The sequence below is a fragment of the Thermobia domestica genome, chromosome 14 (genome assembly GCF_964235325.1).
Source record: "Thermobia domestica chromosome 14, izTheDome1.hap1.1, whole genome shotgun sequence".
Lineage (NCBI taxonomy): Eukaryota > Metazoa > Arthropoda > Insecta > Zygentoma > Lepismatidae > Thermobia > Thermobia domestica.
This window is the reverse complement of record NC_137467.1, coordinates 44,925,221-44,940,281: the sequence shown is the minus strand read 5'-3', so window position 1 is coordinate 44,940,281 and position 15,061 is coordinate 44,925,221. Positions and strand designations below refer to the sequence as shown.

At 33.4% G+C, this 15,061-nt stretch overlaps 2 protein-coding genes across 3 annotated transcripts in view; one reads left to right on the top strand and one right to left on the bottom strand.

Moving 5' to 3' along the window:
• LOC145669662 (putative cytochrome P450 49a1) overlaps nucleotides 1-15,061 on the bottom strand; it is a 102,293-nt gene that overhangs the window by 72,792 nt on the left and 14,440 nt on the right. The gene's annotated exons all lie outside the window — the stretch shown is intronic.
• Nucleotides 213-4,998, top strand: LOC145669814 (zinc finger MYM-type protein 1-like). The gene is made up of 2 exons (XM_081738156.1): nucleotides 213-701; nucleotides 3,181-4,998. Exons 1-2 carry the CDS (start codon nucleotides 213-215, stop codon nucleotides 4,996-4,998), a joined length of 2,307 nt encoding a protein of 768 aa, XP_081594282.1.

Sequence of the window (15,061 nt, the reverse complement as noted above, 5' to 3'; positions counted from 1 at the left end):
GTATTAAGTATAGATTTACTTTCTTATTTTTATTGTATTTAACAATTATTCTGTCAAAACAGAGGAGGATAGAATATGTAAACTATTTAGACCCTTGTCTGCGCTGGCTGTGGAAACACTGCGGCTGAGCGGGAAAGAGTCTATTTTCTTCGTGAAATTGTAGTGTGCTGTGTTAAGTTTGCTGTGTGCCTGTTCTTGAAATTAAGTTAAATATGGATAGATTTATTAAATCTGGATATTTTATTTCACATGGAAAAAGTGATAATCAGTTGGATAATACCTCCAGAGAAACTGATAAGGTGCATGTTGTTGCTGAGGAAAATATTCATTCGGACACTGTTGATAAGGAAGAAGCTAAGGAACTTGCTAGTACCTCACTGCAAAACATTCATGTGAATGATTTAGGAAATAATTCTCCCAATCAACCAAAGCTACAAAATTACCCATGTACAACTTTCGGCAAACGAAAACGAACATTTCAAAAAAATTGGTACACTCTTTACAACTGGTTGGAGTATAGTGTTTCGCAGGATGCTTGCTTTTGTTTTCCATGTCGTGTTTTTGGAACCCAATCGGGTTACGCAGAAACTGCTTTTCGAACATCTGGTTTCCGGAATTGGAAGAAGGCCACAGATAAACTAAAGGAGCATGATGGATCCAGCTACCATAAAAAGTCAATGGAAATGTGGGCCAATTTTGAGGTAAGTAACAGCTTTCTTAGAAAATATGACGTGCAGTTCCTTTTCTTTTGTAAATTTCTTGTAAACTTTACAGATTACAGGAGAGGTGTACAAGTTGATAACCGTGAAGTGTAAACGTTAACAGGTAACCCAGTGTTGGTTCTTATCTCATTTGAATGAATGTGCCGCAGTGGCGGCATTAGCGGATAGGCACGCGCCTACCCAAAAATTTTGAAAAATATATAAACACTAAAAGGATACCATAGACAGTAAATATATTTTCCACTATACAGGGTCTATATTAATGGTAGATAATCATTTAACAAATAGCGTCAACCATTACTTCACAAATAATTTCCGAAGCTTGGAGCTCTTTGAAGCAAAGCAGACAGCAGACGGCTAACAGCATAGGTAGCCATTGTATCATTTTTCGGTCACGTTTTAGTTTGACTATTTCATAACCCATTTTCCTACTCTCCCTTCCCTTCTAATCACTACAATAACGCCAAGACTGCTGAACAAGAGTCCAGGCATCTAAACGATGCAATAAATTGCAGCAGACAAAACAAATCCAGACACGTAGGAGTCAGAGAAAGCAGATACAACTATGCAGAAACAAGGCCTCTTAATTTTGTAAACGCAGGAATAAAATTGCTTCTACGTACTGCAATGAGTGGAGAAAGACCACAAGTTAGGTGATATATATTGAAAGAGAGGAAAGATGAACAAGTATGCATCACAAAAAGGAATGGGTTTACAATTTATGTTACGTATGTTTCAAATTCTGTTTCATTTCGTGCTTTTCAAGGTAACTTGTAATAATGTGTATTTTCTTAATCTATGAGGGGCATACTGAAAGTCATGAGCAACATTTTTTCACAACCGTAATCTTTCTTTGTAAGTGAAACCAAATATATCATCCCAATCTATAGACCTTTCTTTCACTTTTCCTTTCCACAGAGTCTCCGGGTTTTTTTTTTTTTTTTTTTTTTTTTTTGCACACATTTTTCCCATCGTTCTATAAGTTTGAAAATACTCTTGCGATAGAATTCCGTTCCAGCTGCCCGTAGACACTGACGCACTGCTTACCGAATATCTTCCAGTGTTTCGTAGCGATGGCCTCGCATCTGTTCTTTCACAAAACCGAAAAGATGGTAGTTGGAGGGTGCCATGTCGAGGCTGTAAGGAGGATGTGGAAGTGTTTCCCTCCCAAATCTCCTGATCTGCTCCACAGTGGCACGTGCAGAATGCGAACGCGCATTATCCTGTTGAAGGATGATGTTTCCAGGACGTTATCACGCAAGGCTCGACGGAGCTTCAAAAGTGTCTGGATGTAGCGGGCAGAATTTATGATTTGTCCAGACTCAAGAAAGTGAACCAGAATGCAACTCTGCATCCCAGTAGACATCCCATTACTTTCCCTACCGATTGCACTATCTTCGCCTTCTTCTTCGGTGGCGAATTCAAGTGGTGCCATTCCATACTCTGTCATTTTGTTTCAGGTTCATAATGATGGAACCAGCTTCCATCTCCAGTCACAATACTCGTCAAAAAGTCATCACCTTCATGTCGAAATCTCTGAAGAAGGGTTTGGGTAATGGTTAGTCTCTGACGTTTGTGCTCCTCGATTAATAAACGGTCCTACCAAGGGCACATACCTTCTGATAACCTAAGCTATGAATCATTTCTTGCACCTCACTATGTCCAATACCACGTTTCACAGTGATACGCCTATCTCCCCTAATCACTTCATCAAGCCTTACGTTGTTGCATTCCGTGGAGGCAATTCGAGGGCGCCTACTGCAAGACTTATCTTCGATACTCGTGTTTCCATCCTTAAAATGTTTAACCCACTTCCTAACACTGTTGTCACCCATGTACACGTCTCCATAGGCACGCTGCAATCTGTGGTGAATTTCAGAAGCAGGTTGGTCTTCTTTAAGAAGGAATTCAATCGTAGCACGCTGTCGCCATTTTGGAAATCCTGCCTGTGGTTACGTGCTAGCAACAAACAGCGTCAACGTCTGCAAAGAAAGAAAGTTCTGTAGATTGAGATAATATACTTGGTTTCACTTACAACTAAAGATTACGGTTGTGAAAACATGTTGCTCACGACTTTCAGTATGCCCCCTCGTATATGAATGCATTAAACTAGTCTGAATTTTTTTTTTTTTTTTTGTCGAAGTTTAAAGCTATATTTTTAAGTGTTTGACTAATAATTAAATGGTTACTTTTTAAATCAATCATACCAGATGATTATTCAAATTATTCAATGGCTTTATATGTATATATATCCAAAAGTATACATGGTTTCCTACCGTCACTATTCAATCAAGTGTGTATATGTATCCATGAGCGAGGAAGTGGGCCTGCCCAAATTTGAAACTTTAAAGTCGCCTCTATATTATACACTATATGAAATAAGTATTTTCTTTAATAAGTATTGTACTCTTCATCTTAATTTTATAGCTTCTTAAAATATACCATATCTTCCTTTCAGAGGTCCAAGGAAACTGGAGATGTGCTGGATCTGCAAAACCGTGCATCTAGAGAAGAAATAATCGCCCGTCGAGAGTACTTAAAACGTATAGTGGCGATTGTGATCCATTTGGGTCGACAGGGATTGGCTTTCCGAGGCAACGATGAAAATGACAGCAGTTTAAATAAAGGGAATTTCTTGCAAACATTCGAGTTGTTACAACGTTTTGACCCTTTTTTAAAGAATTATACAGCGCCAGGGAATACTACTTATTTATCCCCAGAAATTCAAAATGAACTTATCTTGTGCTGCGGTGAGGAAATCGTCAATATTATTGTAAGTGAACTGAATGCCGCTGGAAAGTTCAGCGTTATGGCTGATGAAACGCGAGATATTAGTGTTTCTGAACAACTTAGTGTTTGTGTGAGATATGTGAAAAACTCTAAACCGGTAGAGCACTTTTTGAAATTTGTTAAACTTCGTGAGGTAAATGCTGAATACATATCGAAAACAATTCTCGAAACTTTGATTTCTGTAGGTGTTAATAAGAACTCAAGATGCATTGGGCAAGCTTACGATGGGGCGAGCGTTATGAGAGGTCATATAGGTGGTGTGCAAAAGTTATTTCGCAAGTCTCATCCCCTCGCACTGTATATTCATTGTTATGCGCACCAGTTAAATTTAATAATTGTAGAAGTGTGTTCGTTCGAACAAGCAATTGCCTTTTTTGATTTATTGCAGTCTTTGCATAATTATTTCTCCTCCGTAAAAGCTCATGAACGACTACAACAAGTTCAGACAGCGTTAGGTTTGGAACAGTCCAGTATACCTGGCCTTTCAGACATTCGTTGGGCTTCACATATTCGTTCACTGAATGCTGTGAAAAAGAATTATGGAGCTATAATCTCTGCATTAGAGGGTAAGGATGCTAAGAAGACTACTGAAGCTGAGGGTATTGCTAACAAACTGAAATCATTTGCAACTGTTTCATGCTTGATTGTTTTTAGCAAGATTTTGGGAATTACTAGTGGCTTGAACAATTTTCTACAAGGAGAAGATATCACCCTAGCCGACGCCCAGCTACTTATTTGTTCGGTTGTTGAAGCCATAAAAGAACTTAGAACAGAGGAAAATTCACTGCGTCTCTACACTGAAGCATTAGAGTTTGCCAAACAAAATGGTGTAGAATGTTTTAATCTACCAAAGAGCAGAGAAAAGCGAGATAATAGTAGTATGAAAGATTTTCTGGTTTCCGGCAGTATTCCGAAGAAAAGAATACAGGGTTACACTGAAGCGAGTTTTCGTACAGAACTCCTATATCCAGTAGTTGACAACATTGTGAACGAGTTTGACAGACGATTCTGCAAGGAAAATATATCTGTGATTCGTGGCATTCAAGCATGTCATCCTAAATCAAAACTGTTCTTGATGAAGGAGGCAATGGAAGAGTTTGCTACGCAATTCGAAATAGATTTTCCTGAACATGAATTCGTTGTTGTAAAAAATTACGTAGAATCTCTTATGAAGGAGAAAGAAATTACAAATATCTCAGACCTGCATGTTGCTCTGCCCAAGGCAATTTTTCCTCAAACTACGAATTTGCTGGAAATAGCCATGACGCTACCTGTGTCATCAGCTTCTTGTGAGCGTTCTTTCAGCGTGCATAAGAGGCTCAAATCATATATTCGTTGTAAATCTGGTCAGGACAGAACATCAGCGTTAGCCGCACTTGAAATAGAACAAGAGATAGCCTCTAAGCTTGAAGAAGATAAAGTTATTGACATATTTGCAAAGTCGTCGCATAGGCGTCACAGTTTGTGTCCAGCAAGTAATTTGTAAATGCAGTGTGGCAGATCTTGTCAGATGAACCCAAAACAACATTAAAAAATGGTGTTGTAATATTAGGTGAATATTTAACCAACTATTATGTTATTATATATGTATACTTCGTTGATTAGGTTTTTCTTATGTTCACGAAAGTTCAAGTAATTGTAGGCCTCTTTGATATTCATATTATGTTTGAGACGCACGAAGATGTTAACGATTTTGTAAACAATAAAATGTACTACTTTTTTTAGTAATGTATAAAGAAAGTCAGGATCTTTGAAAAAATGCTAGTTTGTTAGTTCTTATAAAATTTACACAATAGTCACTCGAAATTATATTGGTTTATTAGTCTAGTATATAATGTTTCTTCAACTATGTAAAATATTACATTTTAACGCTATAATATACGTCTTGATAGCCTGTGTGTTCAATTTAGGTAGCCTCATGGAACTCATATCACTTTTTTTAGGGTAGTAAACTGTTACTATGTTATTTGTAATTATTTTCTGAAGCTACAAAGTGTACAAAGGTACAAGGGAAAAAGTATGTATAAATGTATTAAAAACTGTTTGTATGAAGTATTGCGTTTTATAATGTTGTAACTGGATGCATTTGCATAAGTAAACACTATAAATACATACAGTAGTTTTTAAATTATTGCTTCATTATTGCATTTCGTAAAAAATGTTCGCTTTTCTCTTCTAACCCTTGAAAGAATACTTAAAGTTTAATTTAGGACAATTTATTGGCGAATATTTCAAACCATATTTTCGTGTTGATTTATCCGCGGTTGCCGCGGCCACCCGATTCCAAGAATTATCGTGAGTACGCAACACACACACACACACACACACACACACACACACACACACACATATATATATATATATATATATATATATATATATGAGTTATTCCATTTGCAAATGTGGCCCCCCCAAACTCAGAACTCTGGCTACGTCCCTGGATGTACTTAAAAAAATGTTTACTAAAAACTTGTAACTAATATCTAACTAAAAAAAAAACTTTTTACTGGAAGTAATTTACCAAAAAACATTGCTTTTGGGCCTGTATGCTCTCTACAGATGTATCTCTTGCATCTGACATTTGTAAATCTGTTTTTTTCTGTTCTGCTTCCACGAACAAAACGAACATCTTCCAGCATTACCTTCGACAGTTGAAGGTTGCTGATGATCTGGAACTCCAGCGATTCTTCGAATTCTCATTTGCAGTTCACGAGGAAGGTTTCTCTTCGCTGCTCTGGGCTGGGAGCAAGGGCGCCGATTTATCTGCAAATTTGGGGGGGAAGGGGCATCCAGACGCAGAAGGTATATATATAGGATGAGACAAATTGCATTCAAATTATGCCAAATATTGTATATTCATAAATACACTAGGGGGCCCACATGAGCTTTGGGGGGCCCCTGCCCCCCAGGATCGGCGCCCTTGACTGGGAGGTGTAGAAACGGAAGTTATACGGACTAGCAGCACGTGTTGCCAACTTAATAGCGATGTAATAACTAAAAAAAATCTCTACGCCCGGAACATGAGACCTTGGGCGAGTAACGCAGAGTTAATAAAATATATTTATGAAATATGAACAACATCGACTGAATCGTTTTTGAGAAAATCGCCCAACAAAAAAAAAAAAAAAAAAAAACTAATCAAATAGAGTAAAATATCCTTGTGGATTTTTCACCACAAACAAATGATGTCATACTGTTAGAGTTTTCATGAAATATTTAGTAATAAAATATGAACAAAATCACGTGAGTCATGTTTGCGAAAATTAACCGGGGGGAAAACTTATCTCTAAAAATAAACTACCTCTTCTGGATATTTTTCGTAGTAATGATTTACTACTACAGTCAATAAGTTCATGAACTGGACGCAATGTGGCAATAGTGGTATACTACAGCTAATAAGTGATATCCTGGATGAAGCAGTTGAAGTTCATCTCTTGACCTAGCAAAAGGCAGGTCTGTGCATAGAGTGTAAACTGACGTACTGCTTCTGTTGTGAAAGGAGTTGTGTGCCGCGGCGGACTTGGAGAATGTCACAGTTTGAGCAACGGGCAAACAAAACGTTCTGCCAAAAACTAAGCAAATCCGCTGCAGGAACGTTGCAGATGATCCATGCAAGTATAGAGTGACAACGCCCTAGACCGCAGTGCAGTGTTGAAGTGGCACCAACGGTTTACGGAGGAGAGAAACAGATGATTATAAACCAGTAGGTCGGCCAACTACGGTCCGAACAGAAAGCATGATCGAAGAGATTGCATTAGTTGTGCGCGCTAACCGTTCCCAGTCGGTAGATGACATCGCAGCAGCAGTACGAATCAGCCATGGTACGTGTCACAATATTCTGACGGATGACTTGAACATTTCGCGTGTCATCCAGCATAATGTCCCACGCATTCTGACATAAGACCAAAGATCGGAAGTGCTGCCGCTGATGGAACGTTCCTTAACTGGATAATAATAGGACATGAAACAGTGCCATCTCTACGATCTACAACTAACGAGACAAGCAAATACCTGGAAATCGCCATCATCTCCAAAACGCCAAATCCCGAGACGATATGTCAAAAGACAAAATGATGCTTAAACTATTTTGAAAGTCAGTGTGGATCTGTATAATCGAATGTGTATGTGTGTGCGGACGTTCACATTGAGCATAGCAACCATGGGTTCTATTGGTTGTCTATACTCTGAGTACCAGTCCACGGATTTATTGACTGTACTAGTATATGTACGGCACTGTAGAGTTGGCAATGAAACAGTGAAATGTGAAACATAGGAAACAAAGTCCATGTAGTCATTTTCACAAAGATCACATTTTTTCTTATTTTCACCTTTCAGTAAACTACCTTAATTTTGGGAGTAAAAGGAAAATTCGAAAAAGTCCCTTGACGGATCTTATAAAAAAAACAAAGTTTAAAATTTGGTGTGGATACGCTGAGCGATACAACCTCTAGACGATTAGTGAACTCCGGGACGAACGGACGGACGAAAGAACGAATAGACAGACATACAGACATTCAAAAATAAGTTTTTCAGCTTGTAAGGACTATGCAATGTGTAAATCTGTTGAAATTTTGACTTCTTTCTCACGGTCACCATAAGTAGGGGTGGGGTGGGGATTCTGCGCCACTTCATCATTTCCAATAACAATCTAGCACACCATCAATAATAATAGCGCACCCCTAATAACAATAGCGCATCCCCCTACCTCCAAATAACTTCTAAACTACCCCTAATAATTTCTACCGCACTCCCTACTTCCCAAATAACTTCTATCACCATATCAAATAACTTCTATCTTACTCATAATAACTATTAACATATTCTATCATTAAATTTAGTTACAAAAAATCAAGAAATCTGGTTCAAAAAAATTACTAAATCTAGTTACAAAAACAAAAAAATCACTAAATTTAGTTACAAAAAATCAAAAAATCTGGTTATAACCGGTTTTAAATTCAAAAAAATCAAAAAATCTGGTTATAACCGGTTTTGAATTCAAAAATCAATAAATCTGGTTACAAAAACAAAAAAATCACTAAATTTAGTTACAAGAAATCACTAAATTTAGTAAAATAAAATTATAAAACACTTTTATGATTTAAAAATATCATAAAAGTTAGCTAAATCTACATAATTGCATAATAGTTACAAATTAATATATTGATAGTTACAAATTAGGATATTGATAGTGAAATCTTCTATTAATTTCATTCTCTATTGTAAATAATGATTTCTTAAACTCAGTCCACTGATCATAATTTATACTGAATAAACATCCATTAATTTCAAATTCTACTTGTGTTTGATCTTGCACATTTTTTACAATCACATTGAATGAATTAGTAAGAATAAATTTCTTTTGAGGTTCCATTACTAACAACTCACTTTTTATAAGATTAGTTTTATTTAGATCATTTTTATTATTCAAATAGATAGTCATAGCTTACTTGTTATAAGGAAAATTTCATAAAACCACTTATCACTTAAATTTACATACAGAACTCAACAGTTGGATAATTATCTTTTAAACCAGTATATTTGATGCGCACACCATCTTTAACAATATCATCAATCATTTTGTCTGTCATGTGTTTTGTAAATCTAGGTGGAAGAAATACCTTAAAGTCATCACATTCAACTAAAATACTCTTACCATATTTAGTTTTTATTTTTTCCATTTTCACAATCATATATTCTGTATCTAATTCTAATTCTCTTAATCCAATTACTTGTTTTTGTTCAAGACTTCCAAGTTTGTTTAAAAAATCAATGTGTTTTGCCATATTTATTATATAGAATTTTTTTAATAATCTCGAATTTCATTAAGTATGTCATTGATTCTGTTAACAATATCTCTTACATTTTCATCTGTTAATTCACCATTCATGAGCTTAATTACATTAAGCTCATCTTTAAACAGTCCAATTCGATTCACCATATTTTTATAATATTCTTTCTTTGAAGCTATATTAAACCGTGTAGATAAACCAGTTATAACAGCAGAAGCCGAAGCAAATGCAGTTGTAATAATTGAATATACTGTAACAGGAATAAATACATTGATGAACCCTGTAGAAGCTGATAATAGAATTGATAACGTAATAAGAGTAATATAAACACATTTTATTCTCTTGAACTTCCTTTTGTTTTTCATTAATAACTTCTCAAGATTTAATATAGTATCTTCAATTAACACAATTAAATTCTCACGTGGAATGTTATCTGGAATAGTCATTTTATTAAATAAGTTTTTATGATATTTTCATAAAAACACTTACAAACTAAACAAATCTAATAAACATATAATTGATTTAAATCTTCTCAATTATTTTTTCTTTCTCAACATCATACTCTAAATTTTTCTTACCAATCATAACAACATAGCAAATTGTTTTATCTGATACATCGCTTTCAAAATTAACAGTCAGTTTCAAATTAGTTCTATCACTTACAGTTACTGATTTATGTTTGCTAGTATTAATTACGAACATCGGCCTATTTTCTAAAAATTCCTTAGGATAATAAAACATCTCAGTATTTCCAATTGTAGCTCGCTTATATACCGTATACATTTCATAAACTTTCAAATACTTATGTTTTGCAAAATCTAAGTTTAAAGATTCTAATGGGAAAGATTCATTTCTAGAATTACGAAAATGGATATTCTGAACTTTACAATGATCAAAATAGCTTGAATCTCTTTCTTGATTATCATTTCTGTCAGTTTGGAAAAAGGCAATCACAAAATTAGGCATATCAAATTCACTTGAGTTAAATTGTGTGGTTAAATCGAATTCTAAATATTTACCACTAACTGATTTCTGTAAACATTGATACGTGTTGAATGAAATAGGAATCTTACCTTCTTTTAACATATTAGATCTTAACAAGGTGGCATAGTTAGGTTCATAATTAACAATAGGCATTCTTAACTCCATATTTGTAATCTTAATTTTACCTGGATGTGGTTGATCATTCTCAAATGTTCCATCCTGCTTTTTTGTTTTCCAAATAGCAAATGCATTATCATCAGAACCACTTCTTTTAAATGTATATTTCAAACCCCCCTTCCACATAATATCTTTAAAATCTGAACAAAATCCTGGCAAAAGTCTTAGCAAAAACACTATTTCTTCATCTGTTCTTGCCCACGTAATTCCTTCCGATCCACATTCATCATAGTGATTTGCCTCTGGTTTTGAAATCGTACATGTGTTTACAGCTGTTGAAGTTAAACCAGGATAATCAATAATATCCAATATCTGTCCATGCTTACTAATTTGAATTTGAGAAAACAAATGTGGGAAGAAATTATTAATAAGTCTAATATTTTGACCAGTAGTATATTCTCCATCACCATCTCTACCTCTAATTTCAAAAGTTACATAAATATCGGCATAATAAGGATGTATAAAGCCATCACCCACGTCAATATCAAATTCAATAGACCTGTTTGGCTTATTTAAATTCTCGATTATTTTTTTGATTAGGTTTAAAGGATTGTAATTCATATGATTCTATCTTATCCATATTTATTATTAAAAAAATATTTGTAATCGTTATATGAATTAAACCCATAAAAACTTAAATATAACTTCTCCAAATATCCTTATTCCTATTCGCCTGACTAATAATTTCTGAAAAACTATACCCATCTGTAAACATTTTTAACACTGTAATGCATAAATGTCCACAAATTACCTCGTTAAAATGTTGTATACGGCTGCTATTGTACTCTATATTATGACCAAGATATTTTACGAGTGTTTTTGGCGGATTACCTCCAAATGAATCAAACACATACTTTCTATTTCCTTTTTTCCAATAACAAATCCAATGCGTTCCTATATTTTTAGACGTATCAAAATTAACAATACCACACTCATTCTTCCTTGGTTGTTTAGACAATTCATCACTCATAAATACACCTCTAAAGTTTCTTATCTTAAGTTTTTTAACAAGTTGTATTAGATCTAAATTACTTAAAGGTTTAATTTCTTCTTTTTCTTTACTGTTTTGGAGTTTACGTTTTTTGAAAGCTTACCACCTTGTTTTTCTTCCATTGCTAAGTTATGTCGCTTTTGTTCCTCTAATTCCATTTTATTCTTTTTTGCATCATCTACAGTCTTAGCAATAGCAGCCGCACCTCCAGCAACACAACCTAGAGCACCTATTAAAGCTAAAATCGCTGGAATAGTAAATATAAAACCACCATAATGAACTTTATTATCATTTGCCTTCATTTCTTTGTTTATTTTCTATCTCTTGTGGTATAGAAAGAGATAGAGACATACATTGTCCTTTACTTAGTTTTGCTTGTTTTTGTTTGACTTGTTTGTTAGTTAAAATGTGATCAATATTTAATTGTTTTAAGTTCATCATTAGGAATCGTAAAAGTAAAACCTTTTAACTGCATATTTATTATATAATTAAAAGCATTTTATGAAAAAAATTTACATAAAAAGTATATATAAATCTAAATTAAAAACACTTATAAACCTATACTAAAACACTTATAAACCTAAACCAAATCTTACTTTTGTATTCATCACTAAAGCAGTCCCAAGAGCAGGCAATTTTTCAGTTATTAAATTAGCATCTTTAGCTAAAACTCTTTCCCAAGCTTTATTTTCTAATTCCTTATCTGCAATATGTCTTAATTCTGTATCTTTATTATCCCTATAGTATATATCATGTTCTTTACAAGCTTCGTCTAATGCATGTATACCTTTATCACCTCTTTCTAATCTTTCTTGAAGTTTTGTACCCGGACCACAATACGAAAATCCTGGAATATGCAACTCAAATGGAAGTTTATTAATCAAATCATTTACTAATCCTTTTCCATACTTTTCACTATTCCAAAATTTTGGTGGCAGCGTATTCAATATCTTTATCAAATAACCTATACCTTTTGGATCATTAGGTATAAATTGTATGAGTTTAGAATTAATCATATCCATAATACCTACTTTCTCATTATAAAAGTTATCATTTCCAGATTTTTCTTCACCATCAATAACAATCAATCGATCAATCAGTTTTCTCACATCATCCATCCATATGTATTCTTTTGATAATTCGTTATATACCTTTATTCCTTCTCCGGATTTTGGTGTCTTTTTTGAAGGTGTTGTTGGTTTTATATATTCATCCCAAATAGGTTTGATAATTTCTTTATATTTTCTACCTTTACTAGATTTTTGTTTTCTTGTATTCGGATCATTATTATGAAATGCAACACTAGAATCAATTACTATTTGTTTATATTTTTCTAGATCATCATCATTATAATTTGCTGGATTATGTTTTGTCAATAATTCCCATAAACCTTCTGTTCCTGTATGTCGATTATTAATAACTAAATCGTCACCATGAATTTTAACTTCCGCATTTCCTATCATATGTATAATTTTCCCATCTTCATCATATGGTTGTATTCCAAAACTTTTATCATCTCTAGTTGCATAATACCTTGAAGCAATATTACCAAAATGAGTTGTTGCTAAAGATTCTATTCCTTCTACTTTATATTTAATTTGTTTTTTCATGTGTTTTATTTCTTCTGTTATAGGCGTATCACTTTCATTTATAGAACTATCATACATAGGTGGTGTTTCTAATAAGCTTGAATCCACTCTAGCAATTTTATGTACAACTGGAACTAACTCTTGAATTAGATTTTTATTTTCTTCTGCTACTTTTGATATATCTTGCCCTAAATCTTTAATTGCATCAATAACAGGCTGATCTTGTTCTTTAAATTTTTCATACTTACTTCGATTACTTTGTTTAATTTCCTTAAATCTTTTAATAAGTTCTTCTTTTAACTTAATATACTTCTTAGCTTTATTAACATCCATTTATTATATAAAGAAAAAAATAAAAACATTACATAACATAACATAACATATACGTTCACCTGCATTCATGTACGTTTTGTTTACACTTTTAGAAATTCTTTAATTTTATTTCTATCTTTACCATTATTCACCTTCCTAGTCATATCTATTGTTAAGAAACCATGTTCTTCACTCCAACACTTGCTACATAATAATTGTAATTTTTCAAACGACATATCAGATGCAACAAATTCATCATATTTTTTTTAAAATTTACATTATCCTGTCTAAATATACAAAGAAAGTTTAAGTTGTCCCTAATTAATTGTTTTGGCACTTTAGAATATGTTTGTCCAAGATAGAAACAGTTCAAACCCTTATGACGCCCTCGAGTAAAATATTCTCTTACGTGATTTTGTTCTTCTAATATGAAATCATCAAATACTACAACAGAATAGTCCTCACATTCATCTAATGGAATAATCTCTTCATTGTTTCCTTTTATTATTGCTATTGTGTCTTTAATATTACGTTCTATATCTCGAAAAAGTTGTATTAAGTGTTGGTATTTAGGTTGATTTAAACTTTTAGAATAGATATGAACATTTGCATATTTTAACCATTTAGGTGCCAACAAAAAATGATCAATCATTAACGTCGTTTTACCACAACCACTAGGCCCAACTATTAAACATCTTATATCATCAGGTAACAACTCTCCATTCCTCTTTCTCTTCGCCGTTTCTTCTGTTAACCTTACTTTAATATCCCAATTATCCATTTTAATTATTTATTATATAATAAATGAAAGTATTTAATTTAAATGGTTATTCATCTGTATTAAACATGTCTTTGCACTACCCATTTGAAAACGATTTAGAAGTAGCAGTTGCAGGATTTTACACAACATACTTAACACCAAACATTACAGTAAAGAACAACAAATTAACGTTTTGTAACTTTCCTGGCTATTCTGATCTTGCAAAACAACTTATAGTTCAACCTGGTCAATATAATTTAAAAGAGTTAGAAGAATATATTAAATCAAATCTTCCATACACTGGTGATACTTTTAAAAATATTAAATTTAGTGAGGACAGAGTGAAAAATAGAGTTAAAATATTTAGCGAACCGTGTAATATAACCTTAGACACCATTAACACTGTATTAGGTTTTAGTGATAAAAACTTGGATAAAAACACAGAACATGTTGGAGATAAGGTGCCAAGGTTTCATCCGTTTGATACTATAAATATTCATTGTGATTTAGCAGAAGGTATGATTTTAAAACACAATGATACAACACACAACGAAACAGACTTAATTGCAACATTTAGAACAAATGCAGAGTTTAGAGAACCAATTATATATGAACCTAATGAAGAGATATTTTTCCCAATACATCACAATAAATTTAATAATTTGAAAGTTTCAATTAAAGATGAGAATGGTGATTTGATTGATTTTGGTGGAGCTCGTATAACTGTTTTACTTGCTATTAAATAATTTGAATTGTTATATAATAAATATGGACATCTTTGGTAATACTAAAAGGAGGACTACAAACCTCAATCATGTAAGTGAAGTTTTTACATCAAATATAACATGGGTTGATTTCAAAAACAAAAGACTTGTTAATGTAAGTGATGTAATTGACCAACATGATGTAGTAACTTTACAACAGCTAGATTTAATAAATACTAATGT

What these genes read in the sequence shown, in the direction of transcription:
- LOC145669814 (XM_081738156.1), top strand. Translation starts at nt 213, where the DNA reads ATGGATAGATTTATTAAATCTGGATATTTTATTTCACATGGAAAAAGT. An exon ending in AAATGTGGGCCAATTTTGAG is followed by an intron (nt 702 to 3,180) that starts GTAAGTAACAGC and finishes TCTTCCTTTCAG; the next exon opens with AGGTCCAAGGAAACTGGAGA.